This window comes from Bos indicus x Bos taurus, chromosome 29 (assembly GCF_003369695.1).
Source record: "Bos indicus x Bos taurus breed Angus x Brahman F1 hybrid chromosome 29, Bos_hybrid_MaternalHap_v2.0, whole genome shotgun sequence".
NCBI classification, from domain to species: domain Eukaryota; kingdom Metazoa; phylum Chordata; class Mammalia; order Artiodactyla; family Bovidae; genus Bos; species Bos indicus x Bos taurus.
In genome coordinates this window covers 33,636,535-33,661,602 of record NC_040104.1, presented here as the reverse complement: position 1 = coordinate 33,661,602, position 25,068 = coordinate 33,636,535, and the positions used below count along the sequence as shown (strand labels likewise).

General features: G+C 38.7%; 1 protein-coding gene across 5 annotated transcripts in view; it reads left to right on the top strand.

Annotated features, from left to right (window-relative positions):
* The window catches only part of NARS2 (asparaginyl-tRNA synthetase 2, mitochondrial), a 137,883-nt gene that overhangs the window by 87,755 nt on the left and 25,060 nt on the right, over positions 1–25,068 (top strand). For all 5 annotated transcript variants that reach the window (XM_027531499.1, XM_027531503.1, XM_027531504.1 and 2 more), the window contains exon 7: positions 21,053–21,185. In XM_027531499.1, the coding sequence (XP_027387300.1) occupies positions 21,053–21,185 (133 nt within the window). The remainder of the gene's footprint in view (positions 1–21,052; positions 21,186–25,068) is intronic.

The window sequence follows — 25,068 nt, the reverse complement described above, 5'->3', positions numbered from 1 at the left end:
TGACTGCTAATTTAACTTATATGCAGAGTACATCATGTGCAATGCTGGGCTGGATGAAGTACAAACTGGAATCAAGATTCCTGGGAGAAATATCAATAACTGCAGATCTGCAGGTGATACCACTCTTATGGCAGAAAGCAAAGAGGAACTAAAGAGCCTCTTGATGAATGTGAAAGAGAAGAGTGAAACAGCTGGTTTAAAACTCAACATTCAAGTTTAAAAATAAAATAAAATTAAAATAAATAAATAAATAAAACTCAACATTCAAAAAACAAAGATCATGGCATCTGGTCCCATCACTTCATGGCAAATAGATGGGGACACAATGGAAACAGTGACAGACTTTATTTTGGGGGGCTCCAAAATCACTGCATATTCAAAAGCAGAGACATTACTTTGTCAACAAAGGTCCCTCTAGTCAAGGCTATGGTTTTTCCTGTGGTCATGTATGGATGTGAGAGTTGGACTGTGAAGAAGGCTGAGCGCCGAAGAATTGATGCTTTTGAACTGTGGTGTTGGAGAAGACTCTTGAGAGTCCCTTGAACTGCAAGGAGATCCAACCAGTCCATTCTGAAGGAGATCAGCCCTGGGATTTCTTTGGAAGGAATGATGCTAAAGCTGAAACTCCAGTACTTTGGCCACCTCATGCAAAGAGTTGACTCACTGGAAAAGACTCATGCTGGGAGGGATTGGGGGCAAGAGGAGAAGGGGACAACAGAGGATGAGATGGCTGGGTGGCATCACTGACTCGATGGACGTGAGTCTCAGTGAACTCCAGAATTTGGTGTTGGACAGGGAGGCCTGGCGTGCTGCAATTCATGGGGTCGCAAAGAGTCGGACATGACTGAGCGACTGATCTGATCTGATCTGATCTGAAAATCACTGCAGATTGTGACTGCAGCCATGAAAATAAAAGACATTTATTCCTTAGAGGAAAAGCTATGACACACCTAGACAGCATGTTACAAAGCAAAGAAGTTCCTTTGCCAGCAAAGGTCCATCTAGTCAAAGCTATGGTTTTTCCAGTAGTCATGTATGGATGTGAGAGTTGGACCATAAAGCTAAGCGCCGAAGAATTGATGTTTTTGAACTGCGGTGTTGGAGAAGACTCTTGAGAATCCCTTAGACTGCAAGGAGATCAAACCATTCAGTCCTGAAGGAAATGAATCCTGAATATTCATTGGAAGGACTAATGCTGAAACTGAAGCTCCAATACTTTGGTCACCTAATGTGAAAAACTAACTCATTAGAAAAGATCCTGATGCTGGGAATAATTGAAGGCGGGAGGAGAAGGAGATGACAGAGCATGAGATGGTTGGATGGCATCACCAACTCAATGAACATGAATTTGAGCAAGCTGCCAGAGATGTTGAAGGACAGGGAAGCCTGGTGTGCTGAAGTCCGTGGGGTTACAGAGTCGGACACAACTGAACCACTGAACAACGACAGCAGTATCTTATTTATCAGACTCTTCTCTGTCATCTTTCACTCAACGTTCATCCAGTGGTTTTTTGTTGTTGTCGTTGTAATTTTTTTTTAAGTTTTGACTGAGCTGAGTCGTTGATATGCAGGCTTTCCTCTAGTTGGGGAGAGTGGGAGCTACTCTCTAGTTGCCGTGCACAGGCTTCTTATTGCCATGACTTCTCCTGTTGCCTAGCACAGGGTCTAGGGCCTGTGGGCCCCAGTAGTCGCGGCACATGGACTCGGTAGTTAAGGCTCCTAGGCTTTAAAGCACAGGCTCAACGGTTGTGGCACACGGGTTTAGTTGCTCTGCACATGTGGGATCTTCCTGGATGAGACACTGAACCCGTGTCTCCTATACTAGCAGGCGAATTCTTTACTACCGAGCCACCCAGGGAAGCCCTGGTTTGTTCTTTTTAATTTCTGAATATTATTCCATTGCATGGACATACAATTTGTTAATTCATTCATCTTTTGGTAGACACGTGGGTTGTTTCCAGTTTGGGCCTATTATGAATGAAGCTCTGTGGAAATTCATGCATATATGCCCATTATGTTCAAGTAGTTTTCATCTCCCTTTGGTAAATTCCTAAGAGTTTCTGGGTTGTATGTATGATTAACTTTAGAAGAAACTGCCACACAGATTTCTGAAATTCTTGTACTCTCCAACAATGTATAAAAGTTCTGTTTGCTCCACATCCTTGAAAAAAATTGGTATTATATTTTTATTTATTTATTTATGGCTGTGACGGGTCTTCACTGCTGTGTGGGGGATTTCTCTATTTGTAGTTAGCAAAGGCTACTCCCTAGTTGCAGTATGGAGGCTTCTCACTGCAGTGGCTTCTCTTATTGCAGGGCACTGGCTGTAGGGCTTCAGTAGTTGCAGCGCTTGGGCTCAGCACTTGCGGTTCTCAGGCTCCAGAGCACAGACTCAGTAGTTGTGTACAGGCTTAGTTGCCCTGAGAAATGTGGAATCTTCTCAGACCAGGGATTGAACCTGTGTGTCCTAATTGGCAGACAGATTCTTAACCACTGAGCTATAAGGGAAGTCCAGTGTTGTATTTTTTTAATCAGTCTACTAAGCATATGGTATCTCATTATAGTTTAATTTGCGTGTCTGTGATAGTAGTGTTAAATTGTGTGTGTGTGCGCTTACTGGTCATTTATAAATCTTACATGAATTGTCTTTTGAATTCATTTGCCCATTTTATTAGGCTGTTTGTCTTCTTATTATCGAGTTATGAGTTCTTTTTCTTTTTTCTTAATAAAAGTATAGTTGATTTACAATGTTGTATTAGTTTCAAGGGTTCAACAATGTGATTCAGTTATATATATATATAACTGAATATGTATATTCTTTTTCAAATTCTTTTCCATTATAGGTTATTACAAGATACTGAATATAGTTCCCTGTGCTATACAGTAGGTGCTTATTGTTTATTTCATATATAATAGAATGTATATGTTAATCTCAAACTCTTAATTTGTCCCTCCCCATCACCCTGCTTTCCCAATTGGTAACCATAAACTTGTTTTCTATGTCTGTCAGTCTATTTCTGTTTTGTAAATAGTTCATTTCTCTCTCTTTTTTTTTTTTTTTTTAGATTTCATGTATAAATAGCTTCCTATGATATTTTTAATCTCTAGGTTTATCCGTGTTGCTCCCAGTGCCATTATTTCATTCTTTTTTGTGGCTTAGTAGTATATTTTTTACTCTGTGTGTGTGTGTGTGTGTGTGTGTGTGTGTGTGTGTTGCATCTTCCTTATCCATTCATCTGTCAATGGACATTTAAGTCACTTCCATGTCCTGGCTATTGTAAATAACGCTGCTGTAAGCATTGGGGTACATGTATCTTTTCAGATGACCGTCTTTTCCAGATATATGCCAGATCTGGCATTGCTGGCTCACATAGTGACTCAATGTTTAGTGTGTTAGGGAACCTCAAGACTTTCTGTCATTGTGGCTACACAGATTTACATTCCCACCAGCAGTGTAGAAGGGTTCCCTTTCCTCCACACTCTCTCTAACATTTATAGTTTGTATATTTTTTGGTGATGGCCATTCTGACTGGTGTGAAGTGGTTCCTTATTGTAGTTTTGATTTGCATTTCTCTAATAATTAGTGACACTGAACATCTTTCCAAGTGCCTGTTGGGCATTTGTATGTCTTTGAAGAAATGTTATTCAGGTCTTCTGTCCATTTTTTGATTGGGTTGTTTTTATTTTTTATATTGACTGTTTATATATTTTGGAAATTAATCCCTTATCAGTCCCATTATTTGCAAATATTTCCTCCCATTCCGTAGGTTGTCTTTTTTTCTGTTAGGTTTCCTTCACAGTGCAAAAGCTTACAAGTTTGACTAGGCCTCATTTGTTTAGTTTTGCTCTTATTTCAATTAGTCTAGGTGTCAGATCCAAAAAATTATTGCTGTAACTTCAGTCAAAGAGTGTTCTAAGAGTTTTCCTCTAGGAGTTTTATAGTATCTGGTCTTATATTTAGATCTTTAATCTATTTTGGGTTTATTTTTGTATATGCTATTAGGGAATGTTCTAATTTCACTCTTTTGTATGTAGCTATCCAATTTTTCCAGCACCACTTATTAAAGAGCTTGTCTTGTCTCCATTGTGTTTTCTTGCATCCACTGTTGTGGACTAATTGACCATAAGTGTGTGGGTTTATTTCTGGGCTTTGTCTCCTGCTCTGTGGAGCTGTGTACCTGTTTTTATGCCAGTACCATACTGTTTTGATGACTGCAGTTCTGTATTATATTCTGAAGCCAGGGAGCATGATTCCTTCAGTTCTTCATGATTCCTTCTGTTCTTTCTTAGAATTGTTTTGGCTAGTAAGGGTCTTTTGTGTTTCCATACACATTCTAAATTATTTGTTCTAGTTTTGTGAAAAATGCCATTGGTAGTTTTATAGGGACTGCATTGAATCCTAGATTGCCTTGGGTAGTATGGCCATTTTAACAGTATTGATTCTTCCAGTCCAGAGACACAGTATATCTTTCCATCTGTTTGTGAAGTTGTAAGAATTCTTTATATGTTCTGGATATTAGCCCTGTATCAGATTTATGCATTGTAATTACTTTCTCCCAGTCTGTCATCTGTTTCCATCTTTTTAACTGTCTTCTAAAGATCAAAGTTTTTTCATTTTGTTGGTGTATACTTGATCAGTTTTTTTTTCTTATGTGATTCATGAATTTTGAATTTTATTCCAAAAAATGCAAAAGGTTTTCTTCTGTGTTTCTTTTCTTAGGAATTTTATAATTGTAGCTTGAAGATTTAGATCTGTGATGTCCCTACTGTTAATAGTCTGTAAGTTCCTTGAGCGCCGAAGATTTGATGCTTTTGAACTGTGGTGTTGGAGAAGACTCTTGAGAGTCCCTTGGACTGCAAGGAGATCCAACCAGTCCGTTCTAAAGGAGATCAGCCCTGGGTGTTGTTTGGAAGGAATGATGCTAAAGTTGAAACTCCAGTACTTTGGCCACCTCATGCGAAGAGTTGACTCATTGGAAAAGACTCTGATGCTGGGAGGGATTGGGGGCAGGAGGAGAAGGGGACGACAGAGGATGAGATGGCTGGATGGCATCACTGACTCGATGGACGTGAGTCTGAGTGAACTCCGAGAGTTGGTGATGGACAGGGAGGCCTGGCGTGCTGCAGTTCATGGGCTCACAAAGAGTCAGACACGACTGAGGGACTGAACTGAACTGAAAGGCCATGTCCAATTTATGTCTATATTTTCCATAGTGATTAGTTGTTGTTTAGTCACTAACTCTCTGATTCTTCTGTGACCCTGTGGAGTGTAACCCATCAAGCTCCTCTGTCCTTGGGATTTCCTAGGCAGGAATACTGGAGTGGGTTGCCATTTCCTTCTCCAGAGGATCTTCCCAACCCAGGGTTTGAACCTGTGTCTCCTACATTGGCAGGCAGATTCTTTACCACTGAACCCCCAGGGAAGCCCATATTGGTCAGTAGCCTAATACATATTTGTTGAAGAAATAAATGAATATGATTTCATGGTAGATAATGACGACTATAAGATAAAGGACACATAGCTAGACTCTAGGCTGCAGTATCTTTTTCTTCTTGGCTGATATGATCTGTGGGCTTGAATTGTACCTGTAATTTTAATTTATTTCATCAATCTATTCTAGTTGGTGGGAAAAAAGTCACCCAAGAGAATATGCATTAACAAACTTGGGGTAATACTATGTTGGATCTGTTTAGATATTTTAAAGTAACCTCGTTATATGAAAGCAGAATTTCATTTTCATTTCATTCCCTTGGTGTTGGTATGACTTCTTCTTTGTATGAGTTCAGAAATTTAGTGTCTTTTAAGAAAAATTAAAATTTTAAAAATTCACCTGTAAACTATGCACATGAAAACTACTGAAACATTTCTTTGTATTTTACTTTATCAAATTAAATTTACTTGCTTTTCTACAAAATAAAGGGAAACTTCATCTTTGCTGCTCTAGGTGAAATTGCTTATAAAGAAACTCAGCCATGCATTTTGCTTCTTTCTTGCAGTAGAAATTGGTAACAAGCTTAGTAACATATACTGGTTGATGTTCATATTTTTATTTATCCTGATGTCAACCCCCACTTGATCTCCCATAGTACATCCCTACACTGAAAAAATAAAATGTATGTTTTGCACTTGAGATAGGTTCATAGGATAGTAAACTGAAGTGCCACATAAACGTACAATTTGGAGAATGTACAAAACCTGAGCCATCCTTTTTTCACCCTTAAGCTGATTTAGTACTGATGAATTATGGAGATTGGGAAGTAAAGATAAAAACCTAAAGTTTTTTTTTTTTTTTTTCTGAAACATCGTTAAGTGACTTTTCTTAGTGTCTTCAACTGGGTGACTATTCTGTACTTTCCTCCTGATTCTTCTTCAGACAGTGTAGTGTGAGATTCAGTGAAAACATTTGAACTCTAGGCAGATAGTGGGACTACTTTACAAGAAAGTGGGCTTCCCGGATGGCTCAGTGATAAAGAACCCTTCTGTCAATGCAGGAAATGTGGGTGTCATCCCTGGGTCAGGAAGATTCCCTGGAGACGGAAATGGCAACCCACTCCAGTATCCTTGCCTGGAAAATCCCATGGACAGAAGAGTGGGTGACAATCCATGGGCTCACAAGAGAGTCAGACATGACTTAGCAACTAAACAAAAGGAACAACATACAAAGAAGTATCTCAAAAACTTTGATGCATGCTCACCTGTAGCCAAAATATGTGTTTGATTTGATAATGGATTTTATAGAGAGCTGTTAAAGAGTTAGGTATGAATTGGGAATTTGAAAACAACTGCTCAGATAGTTCAATCCAAAGTCTCTACCTTTTGTGTAGATCACTCCATGATCTATTAATATACCATTAAGAATATTTCTTTTTAGTTTCTGTGCAGCACTCACGGTTTCATTGTGGCTTTTACAGACACATTTATCAGTGAAGCCAAATCAAAAGATGAAGGCTGTGTCCCTTTCATTGTGTATCAGTTTTGGATATTCTTTCTCAGGGAGCCACGACCACTGGAGAACAATTCATTCATTCTCTAATTCAGAAGATGATGAATAAAATGGCTTAAATTTACTCATTTTGAGTAAAGAGCCCAGAAAAGCCTGATACTGAGAGTTATGCATCTTTATATAGATGGAATGTTAACAGAAGGTGGAAGCATAGTTTATTGAATAATTCTAAAGTTATCAATGCCTTTCAGAGAGTTATCTTATCAGAAGAGGGGGAAAGAGGCCTGGTATGGCAGGGCAGCATCGTGCTCATGCTCAGTCATGTCCAGCTCTTTGTGACCCCATGGACTACAGCCGGCCAGGCTCCTCTGTCCATGGGATTTCCCAGGCAAGAATACTGAAGTGGGTTGCCATTTCCTCCTCCAGATCTTCTCAACCCAGTAATCAAGCCCACACGTCCTGTGTCTTCTGCATTACAGATGGTTTCTTTACCCTCTGAGCCATTGGGGAAGCCCTTGGTAGAGTAGGAGATGTGGGATAAACAGAATATGTATGACTGGGCGTTTGAACAGATTCAGAAGAATATCCAGTAACTCTGTCCTCCACTGACCTCTTTCCTCATGTTCCGATTCGGGGAAAATGGATGCAGAGAAATCAAGATGTTTCTGCATTATTTCTATAGGCTGAGTGCTCCTTTGAAAGGATCTTGCCTCTATTCCTAGTGTGCCATGGTCCCTTTGTGCTTTTATGTTCATATACCAAGCTCTGATTAGGAATCTGTCAAGAATATTAGAAATATTTTATTCGTAGTAGTCCCCTAGCTTTTATACAAACCATACCCTTTTTGTGAAACCACAAGAGTATTATTTGTACCTTTTACCTTCAATCATAATTAACAATTAGAAGGTCTAGATCAGTGGTTATAGCATCTAAGGAGATTTTTTTTTAAATACAGATGCATCAGATTTTAGTGCAAGTTCCAAGATAAACAGATTTAATTGGTTTTTCTGGGCATCAACATTGTGTTTTGAAGTACCATAGGTTATTCTGTGCAGCCAAGATTGAGAACCACTCTAGATCATTGGCTCTCCAAGTGTTACCCTTGGACCAGGGGCATCAACATCACCTATAAGTTGTCTCAGGCCTACCCTCGGACCTGCTGAAGCAGAAATTCTGAGTGTGGGGTCCAGCAAACTGTGTGATAACAAACCCTCCATGATTCTAATGTGTGCTAAAGTAATAAAACTATTGCTGTAGATCATTTAAGCATTTCTAACAAAGCTTCGTTTTAACTCAAGTTCAACCTTTTAGGACCCACAGTGTTATCGTGTTATAGTGTTACATGTTATCCTTTTCTGTAACCTAAAACGGAATGAAAAAGTATCCTGATTGACCATCAAAGCTTATAAATGACTCCCCTTTCCACTAAGGAGGAGCTGTAGGTAACACCTAAGAGAGACAAAAGGAGCTGTAAATGGTAGGAAGTGGCAAATGCAGAGATAGCAAGTGGAAGAAGAAAGGTATTTCGGAAACAGCAACCAGGAATGAAATGACCTTGTATAGAGGGGCAAATTCCACTCAAGTAACGGTGACATTAAAGGTACAAAACTTCTTTTTGTAGCACATTTTGTGGGGTTGTGGGACCATTGATCGTCTGTGCTACACTTTGTTAGTTTTGAAGAGTGCACACACACAGCTCAGCAGAAAGTGGGCTGTGGAGCCAAATTGCTCTGGCTAAAACTACCTTTGCTGTGCTGCTCTGCGCTCATTACTTAACTTGTCTGAGCTTCAGTTTCTTCCATTGTAAATAAAGTGAAATCACCTGCCTCATAGAGAAGCAAGAATGAAATAAAACATGTGTAAAGTGCCTATTGGACAGTTAGTTTCTTTTTAAAAATTCTATTGTGATAGAATTCAATACATATGACCTGAAATTTACTTTTAGTGATACTCTATAACCAACACCACTATACAGTTCCAGAACATTATTATCACCCCAAAAGGAAACCACATACCGATGAGGCAGTCGTTTACCGTTCCCTCTTCTCCAAGCTCTGGCTGCCACTCTTCTGCTTTCTGTTTCTCTGCATTTGCCTAGTCTGGATATTTCACAGAAAGGAAATTATACCATATGTGGTCTTTTGTATTTGTCTTCTTTCATTTAACATCATGTTTCCAAGGTTCATTCATATTGTAGGATATATTAGTACTTTGTTTCTCTTCATGACTGAATAATATTCCATCATATAAATGTACCATATCTCATTTATCCATTATTGGAGACGGAAATGGCAACCCACTCCAGTGTTCTTGCCTGGAGAATCCCAGGGATGGGGGAACCTGGGCTGCCATCTATGGGGTCACACAGAGTTGGACACGACTCAAGCGACTTAGCACCAGCAGCAGCAGCAGCAGCATTTATCTGTTAATTCTTTGATGAACATTTGAATTGTTTCTATTTTTTGACTATTGTGAAAAATGCTGTTTTGAACATCCACACAGAGAGGGCTTCCCTGGTAGCTCAGATGGTAAAGAATCTGCCTGTAGTTCAGGAGACCTGGGTTTGATCCCTGGGTCAGGAAGATCTCCTGGAGAAGGGAATGACAACCCACTTCAGTATTCTTGCTTGGAGAATTCCATGGACAGAGGAGCCTGACAAGACCATGGGGTCAAAAAGAGTCAGACACAACTGAGTGACTAACATACAGGGAGGGGTTTTTTTGATCACTTATTTTCATTTCTTTGGTGTTCATACTCCAGAGTGGAAATGCTGGATCATATGATAATTCTATTTTTAACTTTTTATGGGATCACCAGACTTTTTCACAGTAAGTGCACGATTTTACATTCCCATCAGCATGTACAAGGAGTTCCCTCCATCCTCACCAGCATATATTATATCCATTTAAAGAATGATAGCTATCAAACTTTTTAAAAAATACATTGATTAGTGATCTTAACTATTTTTTAGGGTAGTAGTGCTTAATATGGAGAAGGCAATGGCAGCCCACTCCAGTACTCTTGCCTGGAAAATCCCATGGACCGAGGAGCCTGGTAGGCTGCAGTTCATTGGGTCGCTAAGAGTCGGACAGGACTGACCGACTTCACTTTCACTTTTCACTTTCATGCATTGGAGAAGGAAATGGCAACCCACTCCAGTGTTCTTGCCTGGAGAATCCCAGGGACAGGGGAGCCTGGTGGGCTTCCATCTATGGGGTCGCACAGAGTCAGACACGACTGACGCGATTTAGCAGCAGCAGCAGCAGTGCTTAATCAGGAGTTCACATAGTAATTACATGTAGAACTTCAAAATATACTCATGGCCAGAACTCTTCTTAGATTTTCTGAATGTAAGTCTCCACAGGTAGAGCCCAGAATTAATACTGCTTATTAAGAATCATTGCCTAATGTGATGGGTCTCAAAGTTTTGTCTGCCCCCTGCCCAGGACCCTTTCAGAAAGTCCTTTGAAATGAAAACTATTTTCATAATAATACTAAGCCAGTATTTGTTCTTTTCATTTTTATTTTTTCGTGAGTATACATTGAGTTTTCCAGTTATGATAACACAATGATTGAATGCATAAGCAGATATGAGAATCCAGCTGTCTTCTATTAAGCCAGATATGAAGAAAATTTACAAAAATATAAAACAATACCACTCCTCTTATAAAGTTTTATTAAAAAGATGTTTTTATGACATGATGGGTGTATCGTTTGTTTTTAAGTGAACAATGTTTAAAAATTTCTCAGTTTTAATAGTAAATATTGGTAGACATAGCCTACATAAGCAAAATCTCTTTTGCACTGATTGAAAGTTATAAAGAGATTTTGAGACCAACGAAATGAGAACGATAGACCTTTGGAAAGAAAGGAGACATAAACAGAAAGAGACCAAAAAATAGTCTTAACCCGTTTGTTGAACCACTTACCATATTAATTACATTAATTAATACTACATTAAGTTTACATTACATTAAGCTTTATTCATATTTTGTTTCATTTCATCTTTATAGTAGTCCCATCACAAGTGTATACTTAACTTCATTGTCACATGGAAAAATTCAATCTCAAAGAAGTTAACCTGGCTAGTTCATAAGCAGAGTAGCCAGGATTTCAGAGAAGGCAATGGCACCCCACTCCAGTACTCTTGCCTGGAAAGTCCCATGGACGGAGGAGTCTGGTGGGCTGCAGTCCATGGGGTCACGAAGAGTCAGACACGACTGAGCGACTTAACTTTCACTTTTTACTTTCATGCATTGGAGAAGGAAATGGCAACCCACTCCAGTGTTCTTGCCTGGAGAATCCAAGGGATGGGGGAGCCTGGTGGGCTTCCATCTATGGGGTCGCACAGAGTCGGACATGACTGAAGCGACTTAGCAGCAGCAGCAGCCAGAATTTCAGTTTAGGTCTTTGGATTACAGGCTTTGGATTAATTACTATATGACCTTTAAAAAGTAAGGCTCATCAGTACAGGACTTGAGCTCAGGACATTGTTGACAGTTCAGTGTCACAATGACTCATCTTCCGCTATAGTATAAGATTTCAGAAAAGGTAGCCTTTGAATCTTCATAGACTTAAATAACATGTAAATACTATGTGGTGCATGTACCTAAAGTTCTCGTATATTCTCTCAGTACAAGGACTACTAAACATGGGAGATTACAGGAGGGATAATCCAGGCACGAATAGATGCATTTGACAAAATGTATACCTTTTTTGAAAAGATGGTTGTAGTATCTCGTTGAAAATGTGAGGACAAATACACAGTTAAAGCAATTAGCAAGTACCATACTGCCTTGATGACTGTAGCTTTGTAGTATAGCTCGAGCTTAGGAAGATTGATTTCTCCAGCTCCATTCTTCTTTCTCAAGACTGCTTTGGCTATTCAGAGACTTCTGTGTTTCCATTTGAATTGTGAAATTTTTTGTTCTAGTTCTGTGAAAAATGCCATTGGTCATTTGATAGGGATCGTGCTGAATCTGTGGATTACATTTGGTAGTATAGTCATTTTCACAATATTGATTCTTCCTACCCAGGAACATGGAATATCTCTCCATCTGTTGATATCATCTTTGATTCCTTTGATCAGTGTCTTATAATTTTCCATAAACTGTTCTTTTGTCTACTTACGAGGTTTATTCCTAGATATTTTATTTTTTCTTGCAGTGGTAAGTGGGATTGATTCCTTAATTTTTCTTTCTGATTTTTCATTGTTGGGTTATAGAAATGCAAGTGATTTCTGTGTATTGACCTTGTATCCTGCGACTTTTTACACTGATTAGCTCTAGTAATTTTCTGATAGTTTCTTTTGGGTTTTCTATGTGTAGTATCATGTCATCTGCAAACAGTGAGAGTTGTACTTCTTTTCCGATCTGGGTTCCCTTTATTTCTTTTTCTTCTGTAATTGCTGTAGCTAGGACTTCCAAAACTATCATGAATAATAGTGGTAAAAGTGGACATCCTTGTCTTGTTCCTGATCTTAAAGGGAATGTTTTAGTTTTTCACTATTGAGAATAATATTTGCTGTGGGCTTATCATATATAGTCTTTAGTCTGTTGAGGTAGGTTCCTTCTTTACCCATTTTTTGAGGCATTTTTATCATAAATGGGTGCTAAATTTTGTCAAAGGCTTTTTCTGCATCTATTGAGATGATCGTATAATTTTTATCTTTCAATTTGTTAATATGGTATATCACACTGATTGATTTGTGTGTATTGAAGAATCCTTGCATCGCTGGAATAAACCTGATTTGATTATGGTGAATGAGCTTTTTAATGTGTTGTTGAATTCTGTTTGCTAGAATTTTGTTGAAGATTTTTGCATCTGTGTTCATCAGTGATACTGGCATGTAATTTTCTTTTTTGTGGGTGTCTTTGCCTGGTTTAAGTATCAGGGTCATGGTAGACTCATAGAATAACTTTGGCAGTGTTCCTTCCTCTGCAATTTTTGTGAAGAGTTTCAGAAAAATAGGCACTAGCTCTTCTCTAAATGTCTGATAGAATTCGCCTGTGAGGCCATCTGGTCCTGGGCTTTTGTTTTTTGAGAGATTTTTGATCACAGATTTGATTTCAGTGTTTGTAATTGGCTTGTTCATAATTTCTATTTCTTCCTGGTTCAGTCTTAGAATTCTTTCTAAGAATCTGTACATTTCCTTTAGGTAGTCCATTTTATTAGCATATAGTTGCTCATAATATTCTTATGATTCTTTGTATTTCTGTGTTGTCTGTTGTAACCTCTCCTTTTTCATTTCTAATTTTGTTGATTTGATTTTTCTCCCTTTTTTTCTCCATGAGTCTGGCTAATGGTTTGTCAACTTTATTTTCTCAAAGATCTAAACAAACATTTCTCCAAAGAAGACATACAGATGGCTAATAAACACATGAAAAGATGCTCAACATCACTCATTATTAGAGAAATGCAAATGAAAACTACAATGTGAGACCACCTCACACCAGTCAGAATAGCCATTATGAGAAAGTCCACAAACAATAAATGCTGGATACAGTGTGGAGAAAAAGGGAATCCTCTTGCATTGCTGGCGGGAATGCAAATTGATACAGCCACTATGAAAGATGATATGGAGATTCCTTTAAAAACTAGGAATAAAACCATCATATGACCCAGAAATGCTACCCCAAGGCATATACCCTGAGGAAACCAAAATTGAAAAAGACTCATGTACCCCAGTGTCAATTACAGCACTATTTACAATAGCTAGAACATGGAAGCAGCCTAGATGTCCATCAACAGATGAATGGATAAAGAAGCTGTAGTACATATATACAATGGAATATTGCTCAGCTATAAAAAGGAATGTATTTGAGTCATTTCTAATGAGATGGACAAACCTAGAGCCTATTATACAAAGTGAAGTAATCAGAAATGCTGAGAAATATAGATTTTGTATACTGACACATATATATGGAACCTAGAAAGATGGTATTGATGAATTTATTTGCAGGGCAGCAATGGAGAGAACAGACCTTTGGACCTGGGGGGAAGGGAGGAGGGAGAGGGTGGGATATATGGAGAGAGTCACATGGAAACTTACATGACCATGTGTAAAACAGATAGCCAGTGGGGATTTGCTGTATGACTCAGGATAGGGAAGGAGGTTCAGGAGGGAGGGGATATGGGTGTACCTATGGCTGATTCTTATTGATATTTGACAGAAAACAACAAAATTCTGTAAAGCAATTATCCTTCAATTTAAAAAATTAAGTGGCAAAAAAAAAAAAAAATAGCAAAATTTGATCCTGGAGAAACATGCTATTTTCTAAATATAGTCCATCCTCTGAAAAGTCCATCATTGCAGGAATGATGAAATGACAATAATTGTTTTAACTTGTTGGTATCCACTCCGGCAAAAGCCAGAACGTCAAGTGCTTCTCCATTTACATAGAAAAAGACTTAGGGAAATTTTTTTTCGTGTGGTTATATTTTAGTTTCTCAAAAAGTAAAATCTTTGCTAATTAGAGAAGTTCTTCTGATACGGTACTTTTCAAAAGTGTACTTGTTACCTATAGAACGAAAACTAACATGTGGGGAGTCTTTTCAAAAAACTGATTCTTTTATCTCCTAGTGCCTTCTATGAAAAATTATTTCAGGGCATAGCAGAATTTTTTGCTTAGTAATTGATATTCTATTTAATGTCTTCCTCTTCTTGCTCCTCTGTCCTCACCCCCATCCCAGTGCTGTTTCAAAGATTCAGACTATGGGCATCAGCGTATTTTATAGAAAATGAGTTATTTGACAAGTTTTGATTATCTGCTGTGTGTTGTGCACTGGGTTAAGAACTGGTTATATTGTAATGAATCAAAAAATGGATAAGGTCACTCATGAAATTTACAGTCTAGTGAAAAAGATGGACATTAAGCAAATAGTCACATCCATATATGTCATTTTTAAAAAAATTTGAAAGACTCTGTGAATAGTAGTACATGGTGTATCTAATGGGAGGATAGACCTAGAAACTTGGAAGAAGACTGAAGCCAGTGTGAGGGGTCAGGAAGGCATGAGTTCTATTTGAGACAAGTGAAAGATTGAGTAGAGCTGAGTGTGTGCTTCTAGAGCTTAGAGAAGTCTGGGCCAGAGATACAAATTGGTGAATTGTGTGTGCCAACAAGTAATTAATTGAAAATTAATTAAATGACTGAGGTGAGGTCATTTAGGGAAAATGTATACAGGGGGAAAAGAAGAGGTTCTCGGACTAAGTTTGAAGAGTGCTAGTACTCTTGCCTGGAAAATCCCATGGACAGAGGAGCCTGGAAGGCTGCGGTCCATGGAGTCGCTGAGAGTCGGACACGACTGAGCGACTTCACCTTCACTTTTCTCTTTCATGCATTGGAGAAGGAAATGGCAACCCACTCCAGTGTTCTTGCCTGGAGAATCCCAGAGACCGGGGAGCCTGGTGGGCTGCTGTCTACCGGGTCGCACAGAGTCAGACACAACTGAAGTGAGTTAGCAGTGTTTGTTGAACAGCTAGTGTAGAATGTAGAAGGAGGCAGAGATGGAGGTCAGAAAAACAGAAAAATACAATGTTAGATATTTCAAGGAGTAGTAAATAAAATCCAGACTCTCCTTACAGTGGCTTACAAGGACCACCCTCTGTGTTCTGATCCTGATCCCTTCCTACCTCTTTGACCTCATCTCTTACCATTCATCTTGCTGCTGGCCTACTTCTGTCTTTAAAGATGTCAGGCTGTCTCCTACCTCAGGACCTGTGTGATTTGTATTCCCTTTGCTGAATGTCCCTCCCCCAGTTCACATGCTCATCAGAGGAGGCAACTCTTCATTCCCTTTAGCAAGTCTGTTGTCAGGCTCTATCAAACTTTGACTCTCATCCTACAATTAAGATTAAATTTTCTTGGACTTCAAATTCAGTTCTAAATCAGATACTTAGGACATATTAGTAGTTCAGTGGTAGAGAACCCGCCTACCAATACAGGAGATATGTGTTTGATACTTGGGTTGGAAAGATCCCCTAGAGAAGGAAATAGCAACCCACTCCAGTATTCTTGCTTAGTAAATCCCATGGGCAGAGGAGCCTGGTAGGTTACAGTCCATGGGGTCCCAAGAGTCAGACACAACTTAATGAGTAAACAATTACAACAGGACATAATAAAATTAATTTTGCAGAAATGTTTAGCAATAATGATAAAGACATTTTTAGATTTTAGAGTGCCTCCTTGCTAGGATGTCTTGATAAGAATTAATGAAGTGGTGAGAGCTCCATCTCTTTATAAACCCTTCCACCAAGTGTATTATTGCAAGATAGAGGAAAGGGGAAGCTGAAAAGGAGGTGCCTGGTGTCCACTCTGTTAGGCATGTAAAAGCAGTGAATGACAAATATGTCACAGAATTGCTAACCCAATGGATACAAAGCAGTAGCAAAATAGTTGATTGTTTTCTGGATGATGGTAATACCACTTGAGAAAGATTGTTTTAAAAGCCTGTTTAAAGCTGTCTTTGAGTTCACTTGAGTTCAATGAACATTTCCTGAATGAAGTTGAGAAGTGATAGAAGGTTTGAAGTGGGTGGCCTTAGGGAAAGTTGCTGATCCCTTTTATGCTAAGAGATGAGTTCTTCTCAGCTAAAAACAACAGAAATTCCTCTTTTCTTTGAAAAGATTAGCTCTTAAATTTTAGGGCCAGAGGAATAAATGGCCAAGCAATCAGTGACTGTTTTATAATAATCCACTTGCCAATTTAGGGCTTCATAAAATTCCACACAAGGGAGAAAATAACCTTTGTAGAATCTATTTTTGGTAACTTTACTTTTTATTTTTAAAAAGCTGTTTTTGTAGCTATCTTAGTTGATGTGTATTCAATGTACTTTTGTTATCTTAAATATCAACTCCAAGCTCATGGACTTTCCTTATATAGCTTTCCTCTCTCCATAATTTGGCACAAGAATGATTCTTAGTGCTGAGTGTTTTTTCTGCTAGTTTCTTCTCACAGCAGTACTGGCCTTTCACCTGGTTTTGTATCTTATTTTAGAAATGGCCTTGTTCTCAGATCTTATTTTAACTATTGCTTGGGCCAAGCCTTGCTGCAAACCACTTGCATGTGTGTGGAAGGTAGAGAAAAAAAAAGGAAATCAGCATAAATTTAAAACGTAGCAATTTCACAGGGACCTAGAAACAAAATTATTGTAAAAGATACTCGAGAATGCCAAATTGCCCCTATCTCCCACTCATGTAAGAATTTGAAGACCAGAAAGGCTGAATGACCTGCTGAAAGTTACAAAATACTGATTAAAATTTATCTTCTCATTATTTGCATGAGGGCAACCTATTTTAGAGAGCTAAGATTTTAACACATAAATAAGCTATTCACAATAAACCAAACCACTCACCCTAGCTATCTTTGAGAAAGGGGATCAGGGGCAGGCACATATTACAAACTTTTTTCTCCTGTTTCCTGGGTTTGTCCATGTTTGGCTATGAGCATCATTAATTTAATATCATAATTAAGGCTATGATCATTAAGAGTCAGATCTAGATTTGAATCTGGCCTCCACCACTTATTAGGCTATGACTCGATGACTTTGGGGGAAGTTTCCTAACCTCTCTGAACTTCAGTTTCTTTGCCTGGAAAATAGAAGTAACAATATATATATTTAGTTAATGATAAAGGAGTTAACTATACGGTTCTCACAACTAATGGTTGGTCCACAAGGAGCACTTGCTAACAGTGACCACTGTCACTCCCATGCGTTTGACAGAAAACAACAAAATTCTGTAAACCAATTATCTTTCAGTTAAAAAATAAATTAATTTTAAAAAAACACTGGATGCTTACATAGGGTGATCTTTACTGAATTATTTAAACATTTATCTGCTTAAAGACTAGATGCAAAATTAGGGAAATTTTCAGCATGCATTCCAGCTCATTTTATCTTTCTGGTAATTCAGAGGAAGCACCATGACCATTGATTTTTACTTACTCTATTAGAGAAATTCTTAACTTTTGGGCACCACAATTAGAATCTGATCCTTACCAAAATAAAAATCCCCGATCTTCTTCTATATTTTATGTTGTTTAGTTGCTAAGTTGTGTCTGACTGTTTTGCGAGAGTCGTGTAGCACAAGAATCTCTTCTGTCCATGGGATTCTTCAGGCAAGAATACTAGAGTGGTTTGCCATTTCCTTCTCCAGGGGATCTTCCTGACCCAGGGATGGAACCCGCGTCTCCTGCATTGGCACGTGGATTCTTTACCACTGAGCCACCTCGGAAGCACCGCTATATTTATTGCGAGAGAAAATTGTTAACCATTGTTAAAAATCACTGACACTGCTCATCTTAGAGTTCCCTGTCCATGTGAGAAGTAGATGCCCTTGTGACTTGAATCTGTGGTACTTTCAGAAATCACTGTTTTCTCTGTATCTAGTACCTTGATATATAATGTGTCACTTCTGAACAGCAATCCCATTGGCCTTCCTTGTATTTCAGGATAGCTGTCCATCTCTTAGAAGTCTTTCTTAGAGCCTTCAAAGTAAATTTCTGCTGTACCATGGAGTTTCTTTTTATGCCCTGGAAAATCTCAGTAGAATATCCTTTGTCATTAGTGCACATCTGTATATGCAATTTCTTGTGATACAGTGTCAGAAAAAATGTCACTTTATTTATTTAGATATACTGTTGCCAGCCTTGCGAGAGATTGCATAGGCATATATTGGAAACTCATGGCCCTGTAATTTTTTAATTTATTGTTGGGACAGACCTACATTTTCTGATCCATTTTAGTTATTGTGTGACAGCCATGGTAAAATACATCTAAGTATTTTCCTGTGCATTATTTGTAATGTTACTGTTTGTGAGAATGTTGTGCTTTTCCAGTTCACAGCTGAGGAGGCCTGTCATCATCATCATTGCTCATTCATTCCACTAGAGCACCTGTTTTATCATAGACACTGGAGATGCAAAAATGAATAAAACATTATTCCTGTTCTAGGATATTTCACAGTTTCTTGAGGGGAAAGGATACAAAATGCATAATTATATTTCTAAGTGATACATTTTATATAATAAATACATAAACAAAATGTTAGTCATATAAAGGAGGAAACAATAAAGTTGGGGACATATGGTAAGAAAAAGTGACATTTAAGTCAATTCTTGAAGGATGGAGATTTGCCATTAGAGAGGGAGGAACAGGGGATGGGCACTACAGACAGAAGATAGCCAGTGAAAAGGCCTTAAGGCATGCAGGGCATGTAAGGAGAGTGTCCTCAGTGTGTTGGAGGAAAGGCTTTGGCAAGGAAGGTCCGGTCCAAGTTAGGAGTTTGAATTTTAACCGTTGAGCAGGGGGCAGCCGTTGAAGGTTTTTAAATTAGGGCTGATATATAGTCAGATTTGAATTTGAAAACTTGGGACTGGTGAAAGAAAGGCAGGAGCCAGACACAAGAGATGACACTAAGATGGCATCTGTGGAAATAAGAGTCTCGAGGGACTACCCTGGTGGTCTAGTGGCTGGGACTCCATGCTGCCAGTGCTGGGGGGGCCGGGTTCGATCCCTTGTCAGGAAACTAGATCCCACATGCTGCAACTAAAAGCCCCTGCATGCCACAACAAAGATCGGATTGAAGATCCCATGTGCTACAGCTGAGACCCGGCACAGCCAAGCAAATAAACAAGCATTTGGGGAGGGGGAAGGGATAGTCTCTAGATTTGCAAGAGTTTTCCTAGGTGTGAACAGTTGAAATTATGTGACAGGAAATGTGTGAGCAGTGAGGGAGATGGGGATCTGGTTTGGGTGATGAGGTGGGTTAACTGAGATTAATAGAACTGGGGAAAATGTGAAAGGAAAACCAGGATTGTTCACTATTTTATTTTTCTCTTGTTTTGGGGAACAGTTTTCATTTTGGACAAGGTAGGGTCAGTGTTTTCAGAAACATTCTAGTAGGGAAGTCTGGATCTGAATCTTGGGAGAGGTTACTGTAGTAATTTTGAGTTTTTACTGTTTGTTTTTCCATGAGAAACTAGGATTCACAGAGGTTAAATGATTGTGGTCTTGGGAAGGTAACTGTAGAACCAAAACATAAATTCCTAAGCTTCTTACCAACTAGGCCTTAGCTGAAATGACCTTTGAAAGAAAAAATAAATCTCATAATTTCCAGTATTATTGTTTTACTGTTTAATTTTCTAGAGTATTTTTACTTAAAGAACAAAACAAAAACCCTGATATCTATAACCCATTTGTTTTCTGTACTATTTTCTGATCTTAATGTTATCTGACTGATGACAGACAAATGAAGAGTGTTCAGGATAACAGCTAAGGAGCCCCAAATCTCTTGTTTTGCTCCAGCCAAACCTTACAATTCAAAGATTACATGGCCTCATGAAATACTCATTTGTTCATACATGCTTGATCTAGTCCCAGTTGTTAACCTTTTTCATATATGAAGGGCACTATAAATATTACAGAATGAAGGTATCATGACCACTTCTCTGCAGGACATAAAAAAAATAATTTTTTTCCATGTATGTTGTTGAGCTATAGTGGTTCTTGAAAACCACAGTTAAAATAGACAGTTCTTCAAAATCCACCCCACCCCTCAAATGTCAGGGGTCATTCAACACTGAATAAAACTCTTGAGTGGGCGTAAAGGACTTGAGTAAGCCTAACAAGGCAAGTTGCCACGCATATCTGATATTCCTTTTTCACATATTTAGAAAATGCTTGACTCACCTCATCCACATGAAATTCTGATTTTAACTGTTGCTATCTAGATTCTCTGTGTGGCTTCTTGGGCTATGGTATTTGTCTTTGACTTTGTTCTCAACTGCTGTGAAATGTACTTGTCTGCTGTTTAAGGCAGCTGCAGTGGAGTGCACCCAGAAGTGGTTATAAGTCTATATTTAGTAAGCTGTAGGGTTTGTAAAACATTTGCAAATTCCTTTGGGATAAAATGGTTTCTATAAATGTAACATTTTTAATGAAACTATTATTATCACCCATTAAAGAAATATAACAGCTAATATGTATGGATTTGTGGATGAGACAGAGGCACAAAACTTTTTTTTCCTTAAGCATTCACTGAATTTTTTAAAACTTAGAATTAATCATATAAATCCTATTTTTATACTGTTAATCTTGAATTGCAGAGCTTTTACTCAAGTGTTTACCTTTGGTCCAACATTCCGAGCAGAGAATTCTCAGAGCCGGAGGCACCTGGCAGAGTTCTATATGGTAGAAGCAGAGATTTCTTTTCTGGAGAGCCTTCAAGATCTCATGCAGGTAGGTACTCAAGTTTTAAAATAGTTTCTAAATATCAGACATCTGTGACATTAAAATGCTTCTGTATACATTTTTACCTCGGACATTTGTGCCTTACAGGTGTTCACAGAATGAAGAAGATAGAGAACTACTTAATTTAATAAACATCTACTGAATGCTGTTAGTGTAATAGTTTAAACTACAGGAATCATACCGATTTCAGTTCATGTCCAAACGCTGCCATTAACTTTGCTATGTTACCTAACCATAGTGATCTTTAGCTTCCGCCCTGTAAAATGAGAAAAATAGTAGCTATTTTATTAGTTTATTGTGAGAAGTAAATGAAAGAGTGGGCTTCAGTGGTGGCTCAGTAGTAAAGAATCTGTCTGCCAATGAAGGAGATGTGGGTTCCATCCCTTGGTCAGGAAGATCTCCTGGAGAAGGAAATGGCAACCCACTCCGGTATTCTTGCCTGGAAAATCCCATGGAGGAGAAGTCTGGTGGGCTATAGTCCATGGGGTTGCAAAGAGTCACACACAACTTAGTAGTCACCAAGTAAAACAACAACAACAAATGAGAGACTGTATATAGTGTAAAGCACTAAGTATGGGGTCTGCATAAAGCAGGCTTAGTAAATAGTAGCTTTTGGTATTTGCTAAGCAAATAAACAAAGCATCTTTATAGTTAGAGAAACATGCCTATAGCTATAATATGAGAAAGCATCCACAGGAGCTGCCAGAACTCTGGAACAGGAATGAAGCTGGAGAGATGGTCAAGAGTCAGATCATGATAGAGTTTGTATTTAAATGCCATGCTGAGGGATTTGAACTTAATACAAAAGATAAGGAGAGAGAGTTCCTAGTGAGGAAAGGCCATGGTCAGAGTTACAGTTTAGAAATATCTGTCTAGCAGCATGATGAAGAATGATTTAGGAGGAGATAAAAACAGGGATGGGAGACTTTTCAGGAGGCTGTGGCCATAATCAATAGAGAGAACATAGCTCTGGAGTTGGATGGGCCAGGATTTGATTCTTAGCTCCGTCACTTACTGACTGTGTGACCTTACACATGGGACTTAATTTCTCTGAGCCTCAATTTCTTCATCCAGAAAATGGGAATAATAATACCTACTTCATGGGGTAGTTCATAGGATTCAGATCAGATCAGATCAGATCAGTCGCTCAGTTGTGTCCGACTCTTTGCAACCCCATGAATCGCAGCATAGGATTAGGCAGATAATATTATAAGGCACTTAGGATAGTTCCTGATACTTAGTAAGTACCCAGAATTTGTTAACTGTTACTATGAATTCTCTCTCCATTACCATTTTGGTTAATATCTTAGTTTGATTTTCTAATTACAATATGTTTATTTTAGAAATTTGTATCAATTCTTCTATTCATTTCTCCTCTTCAGTTCAGTTCAGTTCAGTCGCTCAGTCGTGTCCGACTCTTTGTGACCCCATGAATTGCAGCACACCAGTCCTCCCTGTCCATCACCAACTCCCAGAGTTCACTCAGACTCACGTCCATCGAGTCAGTGATGCCATCCAGCCATCTCATCCTCTGTTGTCCCTTTCTCCTTCTGCCCCCAATCCTTCCCAGCATCAGAGTCTTTTCCAATGAGTCAACTCTTCGCATGAGGTGGCCAAAATACTGGAGTTTCAGCTTTAGCATCATTCCTTCCAAAGAACACCCAGGGCTGATCTCCTTCAGAATGGACTGGTTGGATTTCCTTGCAGAGTCCCTTGGATCCTCAAGAGTCTTCTCCAATACCACAGTTCAAAAGCATCAATTCTTCGGCGCTCAGCTTTCTTCACAGTCCAACTCTCACATCCATACATGACCACTGGAAAAACCATAGCCTTGACTAGACGAACCTTTGTTGGCAAAGTAATGTCTCTGCTTTTGAATATGCTATCTGGGTTGGTCATAACTTTTCTTCCAAGGAGTAAGCGTCTTTTAATTTCATGGCTGCAGTCACCATCTGCAGTGATTTTGGAGCCCCAAAGAATAAAGTCTGACACTGTTTCTACTGTTTCTCCATCTATTTCCCATGAAGTGATGGGACCAGGTGCCATGATCTTTGTTTTCTGAATGTTGAGCTTTAACCCAACTTTTTCACTCTCCACTTTCACTTTCATCAAGAGGCTTTTGAGTTCCTCTTCACTTTCTGCCATAAGGGTGGTGTCATCTGCATATCTGAGGTTATTGATATTTCTCCCGGCAATCTGATTCCAGCTTGTGCTTCTTCCAGCCCAGCATTTCTCATGATGTACTCTGCATATAAGTTAAATAAGCAGGGTGACAATATACAGCCTTGACGTACTCCTTTACCAATTTGGAACCAGTCCATTGTTCCATGTCCAGCTCTAACTGTTGCTTCCTGACCTGCATTTCTACTCTTACTCACCCAGTAAATGACCCAATGCCACTTAAAACAGAAATACTACCTTTTCCTCTTAACAGAGTGGAGTCACAATTTTATTATCCTAAGTTGGATTTCCTAGTAAATAAACTCTAAAGCAGAGATTTGTGTGTAGATAGTACTGGGGAATGCTCTCTAGAGAAATATCTGGAAAGGAAAGGAAGACAGCACTACTGAACAGAAGGAAAAGTTGAAGTGTGATGTGTTTACACTTTGAGGCCTTTGCCTCAAACACTTTGTGTTTACACAAAGAGGCCTTTGCCAATTCTGTGAGGACCTTGGAAGCTAGAATTGCCCTTCATGGTTGTCCCATGGGAAAGCAAGTGCCTCCCGATGTTAGCCAGTCATTGGACACAAGATAACCTGGGACAAGTTGTAACTTTGGGTGGGTAAGATAGCACTCTTGGTCTGGGCAGTTGCTGAAGAAGGACCCAACTATGAAACATCAGCAGTTAATATTCCCAGCAGATGAAGATCTTGGTCCTGAGCGGGTGTTCTGGCCACACCCCACATATACATATTACATATACTCCTTTACTGTCTCTCCTTGATTTCTCTAGAGCAGTGTTCCCCAGAGACACCAGGGAGTGGGTGGAGGAATAGGGAAGACTGGTTGCTACTGGCATCTTGTGGGTAAAGGCTAAGGATGCTGTTGAACGTCGACAGTGCACAGCCTCTTCCCCCCTAACAAACAATTGTCTGGCCAAAAATGTTAATAGTAACACTGTTGAGTAACACCTTTCCAGATTTAGGGATTCAGAATATGAGCCTCATGGAGTCAGTAAAATTCCTTAATCACCTTTTAGTTTTAGCTCACCACCCAGTTCTTTATTATTCTTTGGCTCAAGCGATGACAGTATTGTAGAGAATGGAAGCACACCTTTTACCTCCTGCTTCTTCACTGCCCCAACATAAAACCAGAGGGAAAGTTCATAAAGACAATAGACATGGTTATGTTAGAATTAATTAAACATTATAATCTTTGCTCTATAATTATGTATTCTGTAACTGATTCTTAATTATTTGCTACTTTACTGACTGATACTCCGGGCATATACACTGTTGAATAGTTTGATTAATTGAAATATAAACCTTTTCCAAAAGATAAAAGAAAAAAAAATATGTTCTTCCCAAAGTAATCTTCTGCTTCTTTTAATTTTCTCCCTTTGATAAATTGAATTCTGTGGAAATTATTATCTTGATGAAGAGCAGTCTCTTAAATCAGTATTGTAACAAGGGATATTTTCCTCTTATGAAGTATAAACACTTAAATAGTACTATTGATATTTCAGTGCTATTGAATAATATAGTTTTTAAAACCTCTGAGGATTATGTTAACTCTTCAGTTAAGTTCTTGTTTTCTTTAATATATTCATAAAACATAGTCTGAAAGTCAATGTTAGAAGAGCCAGTGTTTTCTTCTTCAAAGGGAAATATACTGCTCATCAAAGATACTGTTTTACCAGCCTAGTGGCAAA